General features: G+C 36.9%; 5 protein-coding genes across 7 annotated transcripts; 2 read left to right on the forward strand and 3 right to left on the reverse strand.

The window, feature by feature from the left end:
* Positions 1-253: 253 nt before the first annotated feature.
* Positions 254-12,153, reverse strand: LOC140808755 (ADP-ribosylation factor GTPase-activating protein AGD1-like). 2 transcript variants are annotated; one of them, XM_073165989.1, is made up of 20 exons: positions 11,725-12,153; positions 10,767-10,843; positions 9,727-9,827; positions 8,964-9,034; positions 7,903-7,965; positions 7,068-7,112; positions 6,058-6,123; positions 5,890-5,937; positions 5,673-5,768; positions 5,547-5,588; positions 4,620-4,835; positions 4,388-4,519; positions 4,066-4,299; positions 3,866-3,952; positions 3,472-3,786; positions 3,146-3,291; positions 2,979-3,069; positions 1,778-1,928; positions 1,450-1,687; positions 254-731 (listed from the first exon to the last, which is right to left on the reverse strand). In XM_073165989.1, exons 1-20 carry the CDS (start codon positions 11,767-11,769, stop codon positions 617-619), a joined length of 2,379 nt encoding a protein of 792 aa, XP_073022090.1. In that variant the 5' UTR covers positions 11,770-12,153; the 3' UTR covers positions 254-616. The 2 variants fall into 2 exon arrangements, with proteins under 2 accessions (XP_073022090.1, XP_073022089.1); XM_073165988.1 differs by having other exon boundaries at positions 1,450-1,928.
* Positions 12,154-12,588: 435 nt separating this feature from the next.
* LOC140810480 (uncharacterized) lies at positions 12,589-13,539 on the forward strand. Its single transcript, XM_073168330.1, has one exon. It carries the CDS (start codon positions 12,589-12,591, stop codon positions 13,537-13,539), a length of 951 nt encoding a protein of 316 aa, XP_073024431.1.
* Positions 13,540-14,180: 641 nt separating this feature from the next.
* Positions 14,181-18,315, reverse strand: LOC140810552 (alpha-mannosidase-like). Its single transcript, XM_073168392.1, has 6 exons — positions 18,264-18,315; positions 15,740-15,787; positions 15,527-15,646; positions 15,303-15,368; positions 14,688-14,799; positions 14,181-14,521 (listed from the first exon to the last, which is right to left on the reverse strand). Exons 2-5 carry the CDS (start codon positions 15,740-15,742, stop codon positions 14,725-14,727), a joined length of 264 nt encoding a protein of 87 aa, XP_073024493.1. The 5' UTR covers positions 15,743-15,787; positions 18,264-18,315; the 3' UTR covers positions 14,181-14,521; positions 14,688-14,724.
* Positions 18,316-19,048: 733 nt separating this feature from the next.
* Positions 19,049-20,665, forward strand: LOC140809311 (magnesium protoporphyrin IX methyltransferase, chloroplastic). 2 transcript variants are annotated; one of them, XM_073166898.1, is made up of 3 exons: positions 19,049-19,671; positions 20,001-20,429; positions 20,561-20,665. In XM_073166898.1, exons 1-2 carry the CDS (start codon positions 19,120-19,122, stop codon positions 20,406-20,408), a joined length of 960 nt encoding a protein of 319 aa, XP_073022999.1. In that variant the 5' UTR covers positions 19,049-19,119; the 3' UTR covers positions 20,409-20,429; positions 20,561-20,665. The 2 variants fall into 2 exon arrangements, with proteins under 2 accessions (XP_073022999.1, XP_073022998.1); XM_073166897.1 differs by having other exon boundaries at positions 20,001-20,665.
* LOC140809310 (trihelix transcription factor ASR3-like) lies at positions 20,555-22,514 on the reverse strand. Its single transcript, XM_073166896.1, has 3 exons — positions 21,572-22,514; positions 21,415-21,456; positions 20,555-21,215 (listed from the first exon to the last, which is right to left on the reverse strand). The coding sequence occupies exons 1-3, from the start codon at positions 22,239-22,241 to the stop codon at positions 20,911-20,913; spliced, it is 1,017 nt and encodes a 338-aa protein (XP_073022997.1). The 5' UTR covers positions 22,242-22,514; the 3' UTR covers positions 20,555-20,910.

Below are 22,514 nucleotides of genomic sequence, written 5' to 3' on the forward strand. Positions count from 1 at the left end.
ATTTTAGTCTCATAAATTCGGGATGATTTCTTTTAGAATGTAATACTACATATATAGTTTTATATTTTATGTACAATTTTGATGAAATTACAAATTACTCAAATTTCAAGAAAGAAAATATTTATTTTAATGCAAATTAATTCAATTAGGTGGTGAATTCGGTTTAACCGATTTTATGCTAGTTCATATTGATGGCCATTCGGAAATCAGGTTAGGGGAGGAGAAGCAAGAAAACCTGGAGAAGAATTATAAGTAGTTTAGATTACAAAACTTGCTATTCTGAATATGTGCTACATCTTCAAGCATCTAGCAACTCAAAACAGGGCACATATTACTAAATGGCCTGGCTCTTCCTCGTTACATCGATATTACAACAGAATATCGATGGTAAGAATTACTATCCTGTATTTACAGGATTAAAAAAGAAGACAATCTTGTATATCCTGGCCTGGGAAGAAGACAAAAGTACATTCTCTTCTTCCAGGCATTTTCAAGGAGAAAAATAATTCAGCTGCTCAACATCTAAATCCAGAAAGATGGGGTGCAAATCTGCAGCAAACCATCCCCGATATTTTCGGAATGGATTGTCGTGCTAAGATAAATATAATAAACAATACTATCTATTTGCATGTTTTAACAAAGCAAAGAGTTCGACATCATCGAGGGCCGATTCTGCAACGAGCTGAAAAGGAGTTTTGCCTTCTCTGTCAACAGCTTCGGGAGTTGCTCCCCTGCAGAAAAGGAAGTGCCATATTTAGAGTGATTATGAGCTCAAAAAAATCTCATGTCAAAGCAATCTTCAACCGAGAATGCCCCAATCCCGTTAGTATCACATGTTAAGTAGTCTTAGTCGTTATTAAAAACTAGGAGAAAATAACATTTTCACATAATTAATCAGAGATGCCCCATATTTCTCACAGCTTAAATCATGATTTAATTGGTTTCTTGAAATTTGCGGTAAGCATAGTTTTTCAAGAAAATGGACTAGCATGAATTAGTATACAAAGCAGATAAAAGACAACACTGCCCTATAACATGACCTCAACAAAACAATCCTAAACCAAGATCTTCCAAGGTTCAACCTTCATTTTATGCTAGATCGAAGTTATGCTAAAAGGAGCACTAGTGTCTGTCATAGTGCTGATTTTGAAATCTGCAAATAACATCACATCTTCGTAAAGAATTATCTATAATGATCATGATATTGATCAGTAACTCAGCAAAAGCTTCTATTTCTGTACATCAAATCAACATGCAACAAGCAGCAGCAGTCATAACCTTAAGTTTTGGAATGAGGGAATATGTAAACTCAACTACGAAATAATTTTTTGGTTTGCGTGGAAACTGCATAGTTAGAAACTAGATTCACTTCAAATTATTGTTTGGTAGATGAGATTATATATACATATATATATATATAAACACAACAGAGAATGCAAAGCATGTCACCTGGCGAGCAGCAGTTTTGCAATTCCAATTCTTCCCCTAATAATGCTATGATGCAGTGGAGTATGACCCCTTAGATCACAAGCATTTATGTTTGCCCCATGCTGCAGGAGCAGTTCTACCATGCCAATATCGGCAGTTTGACAGGCAAGATGAAGCAAGGAACATCCGTCAAAAAGATCATCAATGAATTTGTTTTCATCTTCTACTTGTGGTTCTGGAGATCTTGAAGTACCATCATCTACAGCATGTAAATTCTGATCCGGATTCGCATGCTCATGCAATCTCATTACATTAGCTAAAGTTAAAGATGTAAGGGGCGAGGCCTGACCAAGAATTGAATTGACGTCTGCTTCCCATGTGACAATAAGGCGGTATACTGCTTTCATGTCATTAGCACGTACACTGTCCCACAACAGTTCGGCAACTGAAAGAAGACGCTGGCTGTCCTTTACCTTGTGAATGTAACGTTTTTCTGCATACTGCAATCAAAGAGGCACTATGCTTTAGGTTAGATATGAAACATAAAAATTAATTTGAGAACTATACGTAGCCTTCTTGTACAACCAACTTCCATGTTCTATAATCAATATTTCTGCAACCGATGATTAAGATTTCCAGCGAGTTCTTGATCATAGTTAATTTTAAAAAAAAATACGGCAACCTTGTTATGTTATCATCGAATCTTACATTGCAAGGATTCACACACAACAAGAAAGTAGAAACAAATCAAATATAGTACTACTAGGACTATCTATAATTCTAGGACCATAACATGAAGTTATATTAAGTTCGGCATAACCCAATTGCTAAGAAATGAGTTCTATCGACATATACAAATGTTTTTTTTTCAAATGGCAATTCAACACCATAAATACATTAAATCAAGCTTAGCTAAAGATTTCAACCATGTAACTTAATCCTTTTTGTCTTCTGCAAACTTAAAACAAATTATACATTGCCAGAGAAAACCTTTTTGGCGGCACTGGAGAAAATGGAAGTCCGTGTAAGTATGTTTGCACATGAATGCATAGAAATGTAGAAATTCAACTTTCATGCACACACTTAAAAGTTGCAGTTATCACAAGAAACAATTGCTGCTAGGATACTGCGACAACTACTAATATCTATTATTGCTGATAGTGTCCATCCTTCCACTCTATTTTAGGATTCACTTAGCTTATTGAGAAAAAAGATTGTACTACTTCCTATGTGAAATAATTCCAACAAAGCTGAACAGAACGTTACAAAGTCATTGAAAACAAAGGCAGGAAGTTTGGCATTAAAGAAATTTCCAGTAAGAAAAGCTTTAAGGTCTTGATCCAAGGGCTGTAGCTTGCTCCATATACATGAAAGTTTGCTCATCGTATAGTTGTTGGTGTCATATCACCATGCCTTCTAAACTGCTTAAATTCCGAAGATATATAGAGATCACCTTATTTACATATGAATTACTGCTCAGGGATCATTATTCCTGATAGTATTAAAAGCAATTATACAAAAAACTGAATATTAATCAAATGAGGTGATACCTTTGCATGAATGAACTTCTCTTTCACTGATATATGATCGCTATCCTTTGGTTTTCTATAAAACTTTTTGTGTTTGTCGGATTCAAAAGACCTGCGGTATAAAAATCGTACTCGTTATAAACAAATATGAAGAACATGACAATAATGTTGATTGCAGTATACTTCACCTTCTTGGTATTTCATCTGCCTGGACAGTTCTACTTGCTTGCAACAATCCCTCCCATATTGAGTTGACAAAGACGTTGCCAAGTGCTTGAAACAAAGCAATGATAGAAGGTTCCCAAACTTTGACATCAAGTGTTAAGGATCTTACCTACATTAGAAGTTAGGAAAGCCATGAGATGAGTGCGTACGTGTCAAATATTTTGTGGCTCATGATTAACATCCTCGGTGAAAATCACACACTCCGTTGGACTTACACCAACATCAAATAGAAAACAATTGAATTCAAGGACAAAAATTACACACAACAAGGAAACTACGATCAACTTGCCTTCGATATGTGCACACCTAGATTGCGATGAATGCCGGAGCATTCAATACATATAAGAATGCCAAGATTCAAGGAAGCCCAATCTGGTTCAGGAGCACCACAATCGGCACATTTATCATTTCCAGGCAACTTTTTCAGTGCATCGACTGGCTTTTCGTTTTTTAAGCTGCTGGGAATTTGGACTGAACTTTTGGATAATCGTATAATATTTCGTGATGAAAGATCCTTTTCTGATGCATATTCTTCAATGGTCCTCACATCATGTTCAGGACTTCCGATGGAACTGCTTTCACTAACTGGGCTACAACAGAAATGCTGACATACAAATGAATTATGATTACAATAATGAGAATAAAAATAAAAGAAACTGCCCATTCAATCACAATTTGTTTACCCTCTCAGGAGTCTGTGAACTCAGCAAAGAAGTAATAACTCCAGTTATTTTTTCAATCCAATCCATCTGTTCTGCTGCATTTTCTGCCTGTATCAAACAAGAAATTACCAATTATCAAAGCATTATGTCCATGTCCGCCACTTTTGAGTTTTTGTGAAAGAGATAACACTAAAAATTCTATCTGATGCGAGAAAGATAACCTGTAAAGTGTAGTTTTTTGTAGGGGAAATAATCCTGAAGCAAAATCTTAGATCCGACTGCTCTGCATCAACTTTTATTGTTGATGTCAGCAGGTTCACTGTGTGGCGTGCAACAGATTTTTCATCATGCACACCACCATGGTAATGAGATGAAAGCCACCGACTCAATAACCCTGAACCAGGTTCTGAGGGAGAACTTCTATGTATGGGAAGTGGACTGTTAGAACCATGAAACTGAGGGCCAAATGATCAAGTTAGCAAAAAGTATCGTTAAACTGAAACAGCATGCAGGGCAGAGTGCATTTGTTATTCCATGACTCACAGTTGGCCTGCTCCATTGTTTGCGATAGTAGAATAGCCTTCCCCGGCTGTCAAGAACAAAAAATCTTCTCTTCCAATCACCTCTCAAATTGGAGGATCGTTTCGAGAGATAACCTTGTTTAATGGTTTGTACCTACACTATTGAAGTCTTAGTTACAGATATGACATCTCTAAAAGAAATAGGAGTCTAGAAAGAGAATATTAGAAATCTAAAGGCAATATCAGAAAACAACCTTTCCCTCAGAAGCGGACCGCATCACTGCATCTATCATTTTATGGGAGCTTCTGGAAAAAGAATGTATACCATCCATATTAGTGGGACCATAAGGTCCACTAAAAGACCGTCTGTTTTCTTGATCAACCTGTCTTTGGTATTCATGCATACGATCATTGAGTGCTGCTTGCTCATAGTTAGAATTTTGTCTTGCTTGTTGGGCATAAGCCAATACCTGTAGTATCATAGCAAGCTAAACAAAGAGCGGGTGCATGTTGAAATGAAAACGTTACATAGAGGAGCAACCAAGAGTTCCACAAATTGCAAAAAAAAAAAAAAAAAAACTTAAATTGTGAACCCTAAATCATATACTTGGATGCCATCTTGGATAACAATTATCTATAAAATGCAAGTCAACTCAAATCCATTTTTCATGGTTTTGAATAACTACATCGATCAACAAATTCCAACCTTGCAAATAACTTGATTGTAAAGGATGAATAATTGCTGCCAAAACCAAAATTCCAACCTTACAAATTCCAACCTTGCAAATAAACTGAATCATCTAGCATCTAATCATTTGAATCTGAATCCGTACTAGGTTCCTATTCAGTTATCGTGGTAGGACTATTCATTGTCATACATATTTTGTGTTGCTATCTTCAGTATTTTCTACTGCTAGCTGTTCAATATCAAACTAAGAAATTCCTCCATGCATAGACACTAAAGGAATCAAGAACTTCAGATAGTCATCGTAGTCTGGAGGGAAGTATTGATGCTTTTTCCTGACAACAATCATCCTTCTTTAATTTTTCCTATAGATTGGGTATATCCATTAAAAATACAATCTCTTTTCAAGGGAAAAGTATAATCTACACGAAAAATAAGAAAAGACATAGAGAATGTGGGTACAACTGAAAAATACCGATACAAAAAAAAAATAAACCTGATTGATATAAGGCTCCATTTGGTGCAATAGTTCGTACCCCTAGCACAGAGAGGAACTTCAGAATAAGTAAACAAGAAACAATGCAGAGCATGAGCAATGACAACTTCTCATCATGCCACAAACCTGTTTAAAGTAACGAAGATGAGCATCCATTGTACCACCAACAGCTTCTAAAAATTCAAACCTCTTCTTTGCTTCTACAGCAGAGAGAGCACGGACCTGAATTTGCAAAGGAGAAAGCAGGGTGCTCAAAATCTTCCCCTTTTCCAAATGGATCCTTCAGCATTGCTGTGTGGCATAGAAATTTTGAAATATGATGACTTGGAAGAGATTATCAAACCAGATTGAAGCGTGTTTGTTCAAAAGTTGATCTTGCATTGTGAAGTTCCTGGAAAATCTTGATAAATTAGAATTCAACAGATTATGGTTACCCATGTCAACTATCTGAATAGTTACAGCCACAGAAATGAAGCGCAGCTGAATTAGAAAGGTATTAATGGTTGGATACCTCCTCTAGGGCAGTCGCTATGTCTATCCTTGCACTTTTCCTCAGTGATAAAAACTTTTCACGAACCTGAAACATGAGAGGGACGGACATTTCAGCATATTAAGTACCAGTCTATGTCCCAGAAGTGAAACAAACCGACACAGTATTATTTAATTCTATTTCTTAAAGCGAAGTTCATACCATTTCACAATCTAGATATAAAAGGGAAGCGGTTTATGCTGGATTTAATTTCTACTGAGCAAAACAACATCAAAAGGGTACAAGCAAAGAGAGATCCACTATCTTCCTTTGTATGTTTTTCTACGAAGGATAAGCAGCTCTTCCTTTCTTTTATTGAGGAATTTTAAATTCAAGTTAATCTTGAAATCACTCTCATGAAATTTGCCCATCAATTGTTAAATTCAGTGAGAATAAAATACCAAAAAAATAATATCAACTCCAAGTCTACAACAAACAAGACCTTCTGTTATGTAGAATTGTCAAGGTTTAATTTATCTGCCCAATATGCATGTCTCCTATCAACGCAATCAGTCCCGAGTCTTCCTTGTTTACTCACCTTTTGATGACAAAGTAAAAAGGCAATGATAGAAGGACTAAGTAATGGAGATGATTTCAATCAGGAATAGTTTTGGATAAGTGCATGATAGTAGTTCTTCTGTTTTGACGCTAATCTACAGAGCAGTATGTGGTCCCTTCCCAATTATTCAAATAATAAATCTATATCCCAATGTGCATTTCAGGTAATTCCATTTGGACATTTGAGCTTCTGAGACACCAAAAACACCCCGCAGGTGTTTTTGTCATAAATCTACACATTTATCCTACATTTTCAGATCCTTGACATAGTATGATTGTATCTTTAGAACGATTTAGGCCTCCCACACTATCAACTTCATGCTAATCGAGTAACAAAACAAAAAGGATAATTAAAAGACACCAAACGTCAGATTCAGAGACAAATCACACTTGAGTTTTAATACAAACTTCAGAAATAACGACTTGATCCACACCTGGTCATAAATTGCATTGGCTTTGTCAAAGCGCTTGCGGGCTTCCTGTGTATGATCAAATGACAATTATGTAAGATACAAATCCCTAGGAATTACACGAGAGGTGGGAAAACTGAAAAAATTGAAGAAATGTTTTAGGGCCGTGATAGAGGTGTAGATGTAGCTTGCAATATCTTCCCAAATTTTGATACCTCTGAAACATTCTAATTGTTCGTCATGAATCTCTAAATTAACATCCTTGAGCTCAGTAGAAAATTTTTGTTTTTCTTCGACAGATGGTCAGCTAAAAGGCCAGGTTAAAAAAGGAAGAGCTACAGATGGTGTGCACAAATAGACCAAGTACATATCTAAATTAAAATTTTGATACTAAGCAAATATGTAAAGATTCAACCTTGCTGCTAATTCACCACAGTTGAAGAGTATTAATGACTTATCCATCAATGAGCATGTATAAAAATATGTGAACAAGTTTTCATAAAGAATCATTGTATTTTTATTTCTGATGGTCGTCACGTTCTTCATCCATAGCTTTTTGCTACACCCCATTGTCTGGGATACCAGCCATTCTCAGCTTATGTCTAGTCGTGTATCTCAACAGAATTTAGTAGCTACTGGACAATGCACGCTTGCAATCTAACTCACATGACATTAAACAGAAAATGCCATTAGTATGCTGATGTTTTTCCAGTGATCAATGCTATCCTAAAACCAGGGCCCACCAATAAAATGTAAGAACTAGCAAAACATAAAAAACCATGGTAACACAACCTCGATAAAATGTAAGAACCAGGAAAAACATAAAACATGTGTCACAAAATTGTGAAATAGGGCATACCTTAACATCTTGAAGATCAACATTAGCAAAGTGCAGAAGTTTGTCATTCAGCACGTGCTCTACCTAAAGGCACAAGGGAAGAATGTCAGTCAGAAGCCACAAAAGAAGTGGTTTCACAAACTTAATATCAAAAAGTGATAAGAAAAATGCACATAGACAGTACACGCACAGAGAACAATGATTACATTAATAAGAAAAATGCACATAGACAGTACATGCACAGAGAACAATGATTACATTAAGGCCCATATGATTTCTATCAAAATTGTTACTATTTTTTGGAACTCTCACGCTCACAAGTACAAAATGACTAGTATATTTCCACTTATCCATAACATCGATGGGTAACTAGGAGTAACTGTAGGGGCCAAGAACCACATTCAAGAAACACTGAAGAACGCTAAAGCCTCTCCAAGAAGTTTACGATTTTGATAATAAAAGGGGAAATTAAGCATGCTTATGACAAAATACACCATCTACTTCTGATGCATTTCTAGTGAAGATATAAGGTATGGTCTGCAGACTACCATAGCTCCAACTCATGGGGTTGTCATGCCTTCGTCATTCACCAAACATGTAGCCATCCGAAGTACATCACTTCAAGAGATTATTACTCAAACTTGTAGTGGAACATGTAAAAACCCCGCAAATGATTAACGTGGATCACAATTCTAGAAACTCCTCAGGCATTAAAGTTAACATGAGAACATAAAAAAATTTGGAAAAAACACAATATATGAAGGGGATAGAGTTAGTTAAAACCTGTTGAAGAAATTTCAAGACTAGAATCAGTTCATCCTATGAAGAACTAATGAGGTATCCTAAATTTGATCTGTGATTCTCAATTCGTCAGTGCCTCAGACTTTTTCTTCTTAACCAGATAGCCTGAACTCATCAGCCTCTATCCATGCTCACCAATTATTTAAACATATACACACATATCATATATCTTGAGAAACTGACAGAGCATATTACTAAATCACCAAGGTATCCAGCTATTACATTATATCCTTTACCAACAACATGAGCTATAATAATGTAAGAAAGAAAAAGGTTTCCACCTGTGACCGAAGAATTTCCTTGTAAGTTCCAATTTCTCTGAGTGCAATTGCAAATTTTTCCATGTCCGGGCCTGAAAATATAAATAGACTTAAACCAGAATCACAGAGACTTGAATTTACAGAATTTATAATAAAGAATACAAGACAATTTTTTATGGCATCTTTTCTGGGTAAAATTTCGTGTCATTTGATTTTTGTTACGACTATCTCATAGTCGAATCTTAGCAGTTCAGAGATGTCCATGTATAGCAACTAAAGTGATCAGAAGGCTTATTTATTGTATAAATAAATCTATAGCTGCCAGTTCAGCTTTGGCCCATAAGGCCGCTTGTCATGATGCTGAGCCCGACCGAAATCAGAAAACACAACTCAAAAACCTTGACTTGAAAATTCGCTGAGCACAATATTCATTAATCCATTGCTTTCAAGCCATATTATAATTTATAGAATGTGAGCAGAGAAAACCGATTTGTATAAATCTCTACTTTTTATTTATGTCCCCTGTCCAGCAAGTCAGTCATATCCAGCCACAACATTCTTGCTATATATTTCTTCTTCTTAAAGACAAAAAGTATTAAATGTACAAGAATGAGAAATAAAATCAACTAGCAAGCCCAACTTTCTCTGTCATTGTCTTATTTTCTCTCTTCTTACTTTTTGGGTGAGGAAGAATGGAGAATGGGGTTAGTGGATGAACTTTACTTCCTGATTTCCAGCCATGAGCATGAAAGGATATCTTTATTTAGAAAATAAAAAATAGTACCTCCAAATGCTACCGATATTGGATCATTATGTCCTCCAGAAAAAGTTTCAAGGGAGCTTGCGAAAGCAATGTCCATATCATATGCTTCTCCAAGTCCATCTCTATGTATCAAATGAAAATAGGGCTAGTAACAATACAGTAAGAGTTTTGCAGAACATGTAATTGACAGAAAAAGTTAAACAGAAATGAAGAAAAACTCTCCCTTTTTTTATTGTTATAAGCAAATATTTTCATCTGCCAAAACAAGACAACGCTATTATCTATTTTCTTCCTCTACAGTTTTCCCCACACACTTGCTTTTCCACCTTTTCAAATCACTCAACTTAATCGTTAATTTAAACTAAATTTTTCCTCACTTCTAAAAATATGCTATTACTAAATTATATTATAAATTTAAATATTAGAATTTCCAACTTAAAATAATGTTATCCAATAATTTTTTTACATAAATTGGCATGTACGGCAAAAATTCATTTTTCTCAAAACAAAACCAAACAAGAATTTTATTCCCCAAGATTTCCCCCAAATCTCCGAAAAAATAACCAAACAAACTTCCAAGTTTCATCAATGCTTCATTTTACAAAAAATAAATCATAAAACAGATGAACGGATGCTAAATTTGACAAGATTCCATCACTTAGAAAATGAAGATAACAAGCACGATATACTTGAACCAAAATTAGCAATGTCCCGGAGTAAATATGTGAAACAGAAAAGAGCAAAATCAGACAAGCAAAGAAGGAATGAAGATGTTTAAAATATCAAGTATCACTTTATCCATCCACCCAGATATTCATAAGTGACACAAAAGCTGCACGCAATGCATATATACACAAACACGGCATAAAAGTCATCCAGAATTCCACAAGCTTACAAAATCTAGAGCTCAAATGACTGTTTTTGCACAAGATGCTTAACTGCACTTAATACTGCACATACCATACTTTAAAGATATCATTTAAATAAAATTTGATGCATAAGCTGAGGACTATAAGTGATAAATTATCAAAGGCGTGAAAAATGCATAGCTCGTAAGTTACATGTACTTCCGACATCCTTTATGAAACTTAAGACTCCTATCCCGTAAAGTCTCAGCAGTGTCTTCCAGCAACTGAATCTGCATGATCAAACAAGACTATGTGTCCATAAAGTTCAGACATAAATATATATGTAATTTCTGTATGTTAGATTGGGTATTTCAATGAAATATAAGAGATGAATCACTGAAGCTATTGACAAAAGTGCTATAAATAGTCGGAAATATTGCTGATTTTTCATCAATGGCATAGCTAATGACATGATTATTATCATGGTACACTTGCACCCAACCGGCTGAAGCCAGGATTAACCACAACTGTCAGGCCCATATCTCCGGATGCATGTCTATAATAGAAACTAGCAATAAATTTTTCCATTAGACACATGAGCCTACATATCAAAAGTAAAAGGCAGTGGGTCTTTTTCGATCTTTGTCCGTAGATTCTTAATAAATCTTATAAGATTTTCACGTTGAAGGAACCTCAAGAAACTTTTTAGAGTTTAATCAGACACTAGCTAACTGCAGATAAGCAATGCAATTCTAGTATCTAATAGAAACTGCCACTAAAATTTTCCACTAGACTAGTTTTTCCCTTTGTTCATTTTCTCCAAATTTGGTCTTGTAACTTAAAGACCCCACGCCAAAATGCCTATTGCCCCATTAAATTTCACTTTTAACATTTTGTAACCAAGTGTATCAAATAAACTCCATTGCTGTAACGCGGGCAACATTCACTACAACCCTGCTTTCTAGTTACAACTGATTTCTACGGGTTACCAAAGTAAATCTGCACAAAGCTATTATTCTTCAGAAATAGGCATATGCATAGAATTATCAAAAGTAAACAACCCCCTCCAGTTACCTACACAATGTAGAGAGTTAAAACTCTAAAGAGAAGTCTTGAATGTGTGGAAAGTACAGTCGATACATGTAAAAAGAAAACAAGACATGAAGATCACCTGTTGCCGAAACATAGGCGAATCATCTAGCCTGGTGAAATACATATTAGTCTCCTGCGCGTGATCCAAAGTAAGACGGCCTATTTTGTGTGATTAATTGATCCCATTAAACCGTTTCAGGGAAAAGACAAAATCCCAGATGATCTTCGAGCAAAATACATGCCCGCAACGCAATCGAGGAACCAGCGATCAAAAGATCATATCATGATGCAAAATCTCGAAGTCAAAACTGTCTGGAAGAAGGAATTCCAGAAAAACTATGAAGAAAATTATTGCACATATTGAAAAGGAGAGAAATAAATGATGGGTTGATTCAGTGGAGGTGAAATGGGAGCGAAAATGGAGGAAGAACTGGGAAAGGGGGACCATATTTTGCGGTATTTCATGGCTGTCACAAAATTGAGAGCTCTTATCAATGTGTGCTCCACTTTTGTGTGTGTGTGTGTATATATATATTTGCTTTAAATAATTTATGACCATGACTTTCGTTTTTGTCTGTCAGAGCGGCCAATTTCTATTCCTGTTTGTTGGCATGCGCAAGCTTTGTCTGCAATCGTACACAAAAAATTCGATGTATGTCTGCTTTATAATTTTATTGGTCTTCCAAATAATATATTTTTTTTCAAATTTCGTAACAAATTTTAAAAAAAAAAAACATTTTGGCATATAATCATTTGAAATAGACTGGGGATCGAAAGTTGTGCTTTAATTTTTTTAATTGCCAATTATATTGTTAATTTAACAAATTATTTATAAAATTTTATTTGATGATAATTTATTTCATTTGTAATATATTAAAATAATCAAATGTTTAGTTCGTAGTATACCTACTTTTATTTATTTATAGTAATTGAAAATGGGGATATGCTAGAAATTCCAATCCGAAATATTTATCACGAAAACCAGCTTTTAGTGTTTCGACTGAATGGGGAATGGGCCAAGATATCGAAGCTACCTACACCTCCGAAATTAAGATCATTCCTGTGGAGAGCAGCGCGTGATTTCCTACCTTGCCGATTGAAACTTCAATCAAGGAATATACAGGTGCCATCCTGCTGCGTGATATGCGAATCAGGGTTGGAAAACAATTGGCATGTATTCATTGACTGCCCATATGCAAAGGAGTGTTGGAAAATTGCAAAGCTTGATCGCTTAGTGATGAATTGTGCCAAAGAAGCAGTATCCTTCACACACTGGTTATTTGAAAGTCTGAATAAATTCCCCAAGGCGGCACTAACAGTCCTTTCGGCTACATTATGGAGCATATGGCGCTACCGAAATGAGAAACTATGGAACGGTGTGTCTAGACCTCCGCAAATCACCGTTTCACTCGGCCATGATATGGTGTGGAACTGGACTCAAACTCACAAAACCTATACCAGAGGACAAGCCCCAAGTTCTCGAAGGGACACAGACGATCGATGGACGAAACCTCTTGATCCATATGTGAAGTGCAATGTCGATGCAGCAATGTTTCATGAACACCAAGCTGTTGGCTTTGGTGCTGTGGTGCGAGACTCGACAGGAGAATTCATGGTGAGCAAAACAAGTGTGAAGTACGGTATGTGTGACGTTAAAGAGGCCGAAGCACTCGCCCTATTTGACGCGATCGCTTGGACAATCTCTGTTGAACTCCAAGATATTATATTTGAAACCGACTCATTGACGGTGTTAAAGGCGATCACCTCAAAGAATGCTGACCACACAGAGTTTGGCTCAATAATCTCAGGCTGCCAGTACACTTCTCGACGGGCATCCCTCTCTCAAAATTCAACATGTTCGAAGACAAGCAAATATGGTGGCTCATACTCTTGATCGGAATGCCATAGCTTATGCAAATCCTTTTATTATGATTGAAACGCCAGAAATCTTATGTAATTTCATTTCCTACGATTGTGAGGAAAACGTTTGATTTATGAAATTTTCATTTCAAAAAAAAAAAGTCAAATGCCTCAATATTAGTACAGGAAAACTTTAAGTCGATAATAAAGATTCGAATTTCCATAGGAGTAAGCTTCACTACCAATTTTGCGTGGAGTGGGTCTCATGTGAGACCGTCTCACGGATCTTAATATGTGAGACGGGTCAATCCTACTCATATTCATGATATAAAGTAATACTCTTAGCATAAAAAATAATACTTTTTCATGGATGACTCAAATAAGAGATCTGTCTCACAAATATGACCCGTGAGATCGTATCACACAAGTTTTTGCCTTTTGCAGGATGTACGGGACCTCCTCTTGGCCCAATAACTACTTGTTTATTTGAGCCTCTACTCTCCGATGAGACCATGAGACAAAAAAAAATGGATAAATTTTATAAAAAAAAACTTTGTAAACTTGTCATCCTGCAAGTACATAAGCATATTGTTGAGTTAAAGACATTAACCATATTGTCAACCAAGAAATACAGATGTATAAGATACCTGCTCGAAAAAGACTAAAAGGAAACGATCAACGCCACTTAGATCCCTCTGCAAGCAGATCAAACCTAAGATAGTACTTTCCTTGGACCCAAATAAATTTAGAAAGTAATATGAACAGATTACATGCCACTAAGACAGATAGAATATGGAAGGGTGTGAACAAGAATGGAAGAGAAGTCGTTAACAGTTAAATGGAAGGGTATGTTAATTATTTCAAATGAAACAAACCTTATCGAATAGGACAATGATACTCTGACAGACTGATCTAGGTAACCAAGATGTTTACAGTTAAAACCACACTTTTCAAAAACGCTGACTGTCTCATTCAAAGCCTCATCAACACCTTTACCATCATCATACAGCAATCTCCTACAAAACAAGCCTTTAAGTTCTTTTCTAGAAGTATCATGTATGGCTGACAATAAATATTTGCTATTTATTTTTGTAGGAAAGTTATCATGGAAAAGAAAAGATATCAAAAGCTTATAGAGATAAATCAGAAGTATCAAAGAGCAAACGAAAGCATAACTACAACCTATGGAGCATCAACTCTAACCGCCCATCAGCAATACTCATCCTCCGACTGATCTATCCACCAAGATTGAAAACTCGGCACTTTTATCTTTGATGTAAATTTCAAGATTGATCTGCAAGAACGTCCAAATACAAACGAAGCAAAAATTTAAAAAAGAAAGAAAAAGAACAACAACGAATGGCCTGAGTTAAACTTCATAATATTATTTGTGACCGACTATAATGGTTAACCGATATTATGCGTCCAAAAATTAGGAAATTTCGAATTTTTCATTTCATAGATCCCTGGTCACGACCAATGGATGATCTTTTTCTTTTTGAGTTAAAACTAGATATCATTAATTAATAACCATTTCAAATCGTACAACGTGATTTAAAAACAATGGAATTGAATCCTCAAAGATAAAGTCACATACTCACATCTATGTTGAAAGCTTGTAGCAGCAAGTAGATGAGCTGCACGAGAATAACATTTTTGAGGTCATCAACACAGTTTCAAATAAACAACACTTTCAGAATATTCTCGTCTGCAAGATCAAGTAGTAGAAGTGCTTCAACAAATTCATTTCAAATAAACTAAATCAATATTTTCTGGTAAGTACTCGAGGAGACATACAGGACAGTAGTTTCCAGCAATTGGTTGGTTCACTTGAAGGTCCCAATCAGCTCTGTAGCCTCTGATCTATAAAACAAGACAAAAGCTTTAGGTATATGCATTACATTCTAAATCCCAATAATGAATTTCCAAGTCAATATGCTGATGAGACTATACACAAAAATATCATGTCACAGAAAAAAAAAAAGATTCGCCCATGGCAGAAACGAATGGATGCTACCCACATGTTCAAGAAAATCACGTCCATTAGAGTCTGTATAAAATATTTTGTTGTTTCCTACAGTTGACTTTATTTGAGTTACTATCTCCTTCCCAATTCCATCTTCAATGGGTATTGGACCAACCTGTGATGCCAGAAATAATGGATAGCCCGAACATTAGAAGTTTCAACAGTTTTCGTTATGAACAGCTAAAAGAACATGTGAAGGTTGACTTGCCATGAATTCAATCTCAACATGTTCCTTTTCATTGTACACTCTGGTGATCTGCAGATAAGTATGTTAACAATCCATGGTAACAAATAAATAAAAAACAAGAGAGTATTTTAGTTTAGTTGTCAAGTCTCGTTTCCCTGATTCCTTACAGGCGACTCGAATAATGCACTGGGATCCATTTTTAAATTTTTACATGTTTCTTCCAATTAAGCTTTTGCATCACATAATTGAAATTTCTGCATAGTTTTTGTCCGAGATAACTTAAACTTAATAACCATCGGTTTTTAAGATGCTAAATTTTCAACATACATTGAAAAATTTGTAATGTACGCATCAAAATATACATGAGGGTTTGCCAATGGCTCATTAACTCGAATTATTTTCCACACCTTGAGATATAACTCAAACTGTAATGTCCAAGAATTAATCGCTGTTAATTAACGAGTATTGAATACTAATTTAATGTGATTACGAAAGGGCTAACCGAGACACGAAATGAGTTCATGAGAGTTGGAAGTGTGCAAGGACAGTAGCATCGGCGCACATGCGTGACGCACATGCGCGACAGAAGTCGGCGCACATGCGCGACGTATATGCGCGCACATGCGCGAGAGGTCCAGAGAGTTAGGCGCACATGCGCGACTTAAACTCGCGCATATGCGCGAGGGTACCCGAGAGTTGTGAAGAATTCCTCGCGCATATGCGCGGAAGAGGTGTGCGCATATGCGCGAGATGCCGTGTACACACGCGCCAGGCTATATTGCCTCGCGTATATGCGCGGAAGAAGGTCGCGCATATGCGCGAGACGTGTTTTGCGAATGAAGGGGCCACATTTTGGAAATCATGCATGGTATATATATATATATATATACAAACATACGAAATCCTTCAGAATCAGTAAGAAATCGAGAAAGGGTCGAGGGAAGTTTAAGAAAAATCCTTACGCCTTTTGTGCAAAATCCGTCCGTCTGATTTCGAATCCGACTTCGGTACCGAGTTCCTAGCAACGTAGGCTACAACTGGACGTAAGTTTTACTACGTTTTGATATGTTTTGGAATTATGATATTGTCAGAATTGAATAGGACTTATATATGTTGTTCTTGACATTTAGACATCATATAATCGAAGTCAGATTAAGAAACGGACTGATTATGGAATTGTTGTGATTTTCTGAAGTTAATTGACTAAGATATGATATCAAATTATATTGGGTTTGATTATGAATTGATGGAATTGTTATCTGGTGATGTGTTATTGACGGGGATACTGAGTTTGTACCGTTATGCCGATGATCTGAATTAAATCCAGATTAACCAGATTTAGTGTTAAATTGAGAATGGAATATTGATATTATGATTCTCAATATGTCGTTTCAGATTTACAGAGACAGTCTTGAGTTCAGAATTGATATTGCTTCAGACCGAGACTACAAACGGAAGATATAAGTCAATGTGGTATTGGGAGATCGACTTGAGTCGGTTTAGACTTGAGTTTCCCTAAATCACATACTTTACTTTATTGTATTGATATTTGCATTGATTGAACTGATGTACTTGTCTTCTTGATTTATAGATAGCGGGTATCAGACGAGTAATCTTGTGATAGAAGTGCCTGATAGTGGCGGGATCGCCACGGGCACATTGCACGATGTCACAAGATAGTATAGAAATCTTGGGACGGAAGTGCCTGATAGTGACGGGATCGCCACGGACACATTGCACGATGTCTCAAAATAGGATATTAGCGATAAAGCTACAGTCTATGACGGTTAGGTCAGGACACCGGATGTTTGGTTATATCGAGTAAATAGAATTGGAATTTCTTCTATTACGGAATTCGATATAAGAACACCATATTTGGTTATATCGAGTAAATAGAATCACAGTTCCTTCTATTACGGAATTCGATACAGGAACACCACATCTGGAAACCGGGATCCCTAGACTAGGATTGAGTCTAGTCTGAATTGTAGAGTTACGAGCATTGTCGACAGTCTGTGATTGATTATGTTTCAAATTTTGATACATATTGCTGTTACCTTTTACATGCTTTATATTATTGGTTATATGATTGCATCTTTCGTTGATTTATACTGCGATTATATTCTCACCGGAATTATCCGGCTGTTGTCTTGTTTGTATGTGTACATGACAACAGGTGGGACAAGTTCAGGGTCCAGGAGATGAGGAGAGATCGTGATAGAGTGGAGACTTCGGACTTGGATGTATATAGGGTTTTGACACTTGACATGTAGATGTTGAACCTTAGTTTTACTGATTTGTAGACAGTACATGACTTGTACTTTCTTTTATACTGAGTTGTATATTATTTGATTTAACTACGTTCAGCTTTTTTTTAAAAAAAATTAGACCCTGTTTTATAATTGATTAATTAGTCTCAATGATGATTAAGAACTTGATTAATATCCGGGTCCCCACACAAACCCTAAATAAGATGAAGAGAAACCCATGAGGAAGACATATAACATAGAAACTGCTAGAATAAACTAATGACTCTAGGACTAACCTGAGATGTCCGTGAATTGAATGTCTGATGAACTTCGTCAAACAGAGGTCCTCGAAAAAATGCAAGTGGAATTTGCAATATAAAATAAACAATTCAGTGTCTAACCAAGAAAGTGTTGATTACCTTTCCATCATATTGTCTTGGAAATGTGCCGTTTGGGTAAAAGTTATATGCTCCCGAGGCCTTCCACAAGTAAATGAAATTTTCTATCAATCTCAACAAGTATCACTTTAGGAGAGAGAAAAAATAAAGAACATATTTCTAATATTACCTGTGAATCTTTACTCTCATCATTTCAGCATAATAACTGTATGATTGTTCCAGAGATAGGTTCACCTGTATCACAAAATGTAACTCAAGAACATTTGAAATTTACAGCAAAAGATTGAAAAAAGGAAGACCAGCAGACAATTCAGACAAGGTTACATCAACGAGGACAAGCAATAGTCTACAGCAGCATGCATTTGATTTTTATTTTTTTTTTGTGATATACAAAATTTTGATTTTAAGTTCATTAATCTGTTATACAATAATAAGATAAAAAATTGTGTGATATGGTATCATATATCTCATTTTGTGAGATAGATATTTTATTTGAGTCATTTATAAAAAAAATATTACTTTTATATAAAAAAGATTATTTTTTATTGTGAATATCAGTAACTTTAACTAATATCAGAGATAAAGATTTATGAGACGTCTCACAAGAGAACTATTTATATAATATCTGTATCCTCATGTGGGGGCCACACCTCGACAAGTAGCAAACTCTATCCTCAAGCCAGATTACATTATCGTATCGAACCCAACAGTCCCTCCACTCTTTTCAGCTCCCGCCAGCAGGAGTCGAACAACAATGGCTTCCTCTGTTTTCTTTGCTCCGCTCCACTACCCACTCCTTAAACCGCCCAACAACCGCTCACGCAAGCCCCTCTATATCACCGCCGCAGTCCCGCCGCTTTCTACTGCGGCTGACTTATCAGCCGTGGCGAACACCTTAGACGGCACCACCATTGCCGTTATCGGCGGTGGCTCAGTTGCCGCTCTCGCAGCAGTTCTATCCCTCGCCGATCCGGAGAAGCGGCGGCAAATGCAGGCGGAGGAGGTTGGCGGCGGGGACAAGGAGGTGGTGAGGGAGTACTTCAACAATGATGGGTTCCAGCGTTGGAGGAGAATTTACGGAGAAACCGATGATGTTAACAAGGTGCAGCTTGATATCAGGATCGGGCATTCAAAAACTGTTGAGAATGCAATGAAGATGCTGCTGGACGAGGGGCCGTTGAACGGGGTTACGGTTTGCGACGCTGGGTGTGGAACGGGTTCGATGTCTATTCCGTTGGCGAAGGAAGGAGCCGTTGTGGCGGCGAGTGATATTTCAGCTGCCATGGTTGCTGAGGCTGAGAAATTGGTAGAGTATTTGTAATCTTCTGTGTTCTTTGGGCTAAATTTACTGCTTCTTGGAATATATTTGGTTGTTCTATGTGTTACTTTTGCATACGTGATACAGAAGAAAAAAATAATGCTTCATTATCTTTGATTTAGAAGCAAATAAAGTCCCAGCTGGAAAAATATTCCACGATCACGAGAACTAACAAGCTTTGATCAAAGAGTTGATGTATATAGCTGGCGAAATGATTTACTGGCTGTTAAAATAGCTGTATTCACCATGTTCCCATTCTTATTGGCCGGAAAAAGGATTTGATTCTAAGAAAGTTAGCTCCCTTGGCTTTACTGCAGGCACGAGAAGAGCTTCTACAAGGCAAGGATGATATATCCCCAGGACTCGTATTACCGACTTTTCAAGCCAAGGATTTAGAGAGTTTGGATGGTAAGTATGATACAGTAATCTGCTTAGATGTTTTGATCCACTACCCACAAAGCAAGGCTGATGCAATGATTGCCCACCTTGCTTCCTTGGCCGAGAATCGGTTGATTCTGAGCTTTGCTCCAAAGACATTATATTATAATCTTCTCAAAAGAGTTGGGGAATTGTTCCCCGGGCCTTCCAAGGCAACAAGAGCTTACCTCCATTCCGAGGCTGATGTTGAGCGAGCATTGCAAAAGGTTGGTTGGAGGATAAGAAAAAGAGGTTTGATTACAACACAATTTTACTTTTCGAGGCTTGTTGAGGCTGTTCCTGCATAGTGGTGCTTAAAGAGAGGTTAGGTATGTATAATCATGCCTTGTTCTCTTCTCAGGTGGCTCCAATATAGGAATTGCGGAAAAAGTTGTTCTGGAATTATTGCCCAGTTTTTACCATCGATGTTTTTTCTTACTTCATTTAATGCATATTGTAGATGTGAGTTCTCCAAATGCTACGCTTGGAGAGTTGGAGTTGCTTGTATGTATTAAAGCTCTAATGTTTTTATCTCAAACAATGCATAACTTTGGTGGATACTCTATTAGTTTTGAGTCAAGATCCTTAGAATCGAGTTCTTTGAAATAAGGATTATACCGAGTCTAGATTTTGTATTTCTTAGCACAGTAAGCTGCGTCATAGTCTTGTATCAATTGCCACATTCAGAAATTAGATGAGCTCGTGAGTTTGATCAAACAAATATTAACCATTGGTATCTAAATAAGTTGGATGGAATTTGTGGACATTATAATATACTTGTGGACATTATAATATATCAAGCGAAGTAGTTTAGGCATCTTTGGTTTCTTGATGTTGCAACTTGTCCCCAATTTTTTCAAGAGCATCTGTAAGCTTGGTAAGAGCTGCGACTAAAATGTTGTGACAGTCCTTTTGCTGCTCTCTGTCCATTTGACTGATAACCTTTTGCTCTTCTAGCTGTGCATTCAGCAGACTAATATTTTTTTCGAGAGCTTTGATCAATTGGGTTTCCACATTGAAGTTTTGGCAAGCACTAGATGTGTGTCTTCTTCTCTTCGCTCCCTCGTGAAACATTGAACCTTGCCAAAACGGGGTGCCTGGGTGTCTCTTGTTTTCTGTACCTTAACATCAAAATCATTAGGAACGTACATGTCTTGTCCCTGACCATCAAACTTGGGCAGAAAGTAATAGCGAAATGACATTTTTGAAATTTTGTATCAACTATTTCTTAGGTGAAGATGCTTTATACTCTGTCAAAATATGCTTGTATTGGAAATGCTAAAGTCATTATAAACAAATATGTACGGTGCTAACCTGGATTTATGTATGCCTGGTGATATGGTTGATATCTCATCTCTGCGAATAGTACAAAGTGTACAAGGTTTCAGAATTCACACGGTCATCATTTTTTAATCTTGTTGCAATATATTTATTGACATTCACACGATGTAAGTTCGAACATCTATGGTACCTGAAATAGGGACTGGTGAAGGAATTGTATCTGCTTTATCATCCTCCGGAATGTTTTCCTTTTCTGTGCTTCTCCCAATTTCAAAATCTTGAAGCAAACCATTCTGTTCTGTAGCAGGAGTACCATCGCTCACCTCCGTTTCCGTCTCCTCCTCCTCTTCTTCTGCCTCCACACCATAATTTTCACCTGCACTTGTTGTCACGAGTGCAAGTTGATACGCCGCATTTGTAAATCCCTTACCATCCAACACATAATATACTTCTTGGTCGAAGAAACCCGGAAGTTTTCTCTCCCTCCTCAAATCACTTTGCATGATCCAATAAGATTCACCTCCGTTTCGCACCCTGGACTCCCACGTTTTTATCTTCTTGAAATCACTGGCAAGATTGCTCCACCTCTTTCGGCATTGAACCGCCCCTCTCTTCACTCCATGTTGCATGCAGTATGAAGAAATAAAATCCCATTTTGGTTCAGCCTGCTCAGGCCCTAACTTGCGCCCCTTTCTCCCTCTCTCCTCGGCAATCTTCTTCCCTTGCGCTAGCACCATCGTCTCTTGGCGCGTCCATCGGGGATGCCTCGGTGTTTTATTTCTGTCATCACTCCTTTCAAGAGATGGCTGGCCACCTGAGGTGATGTCATTTTCTTGTGTACTGTTTGATCCCGGGGCCATGGATTCTTGCAATTGCCTCTACTTCCTCAAGGATTTAGGTGCTCTGCTCTTAAAGGTGCCCAATGATTAAAAGGGTATAATTCTTCTTTAATATGGGATTGAATTCAATTCAATTCTGACATTACTCAAATATCTTCTTTGGTGATTGACTACTCAATTAAGAGCATTGTCCGAATACCTTTTATCCTTGACTTATTACTCCATTTTCTGTGCTAGTGATCGACTATCCTAATAAGGGCACAATTCTTTAATGCAAAGGTTCTCCAAATCATT

Source organism: Primulina eburnea, chromosome 13 (genome assembly GCF_022965805.1).
Source record: "Primulina eburnea isolate SZY01 chromosome 13, ASM2296580v1, whole genome shotgun sequence".
Classification (NCBI taxonomy): domain Eukaryota; kingdom Viridiplantae; phylum Streptophyta; class Magnoliopsida; order Lamiales; family Gesneriaceae; genus Primulina; species Primulina eburnea.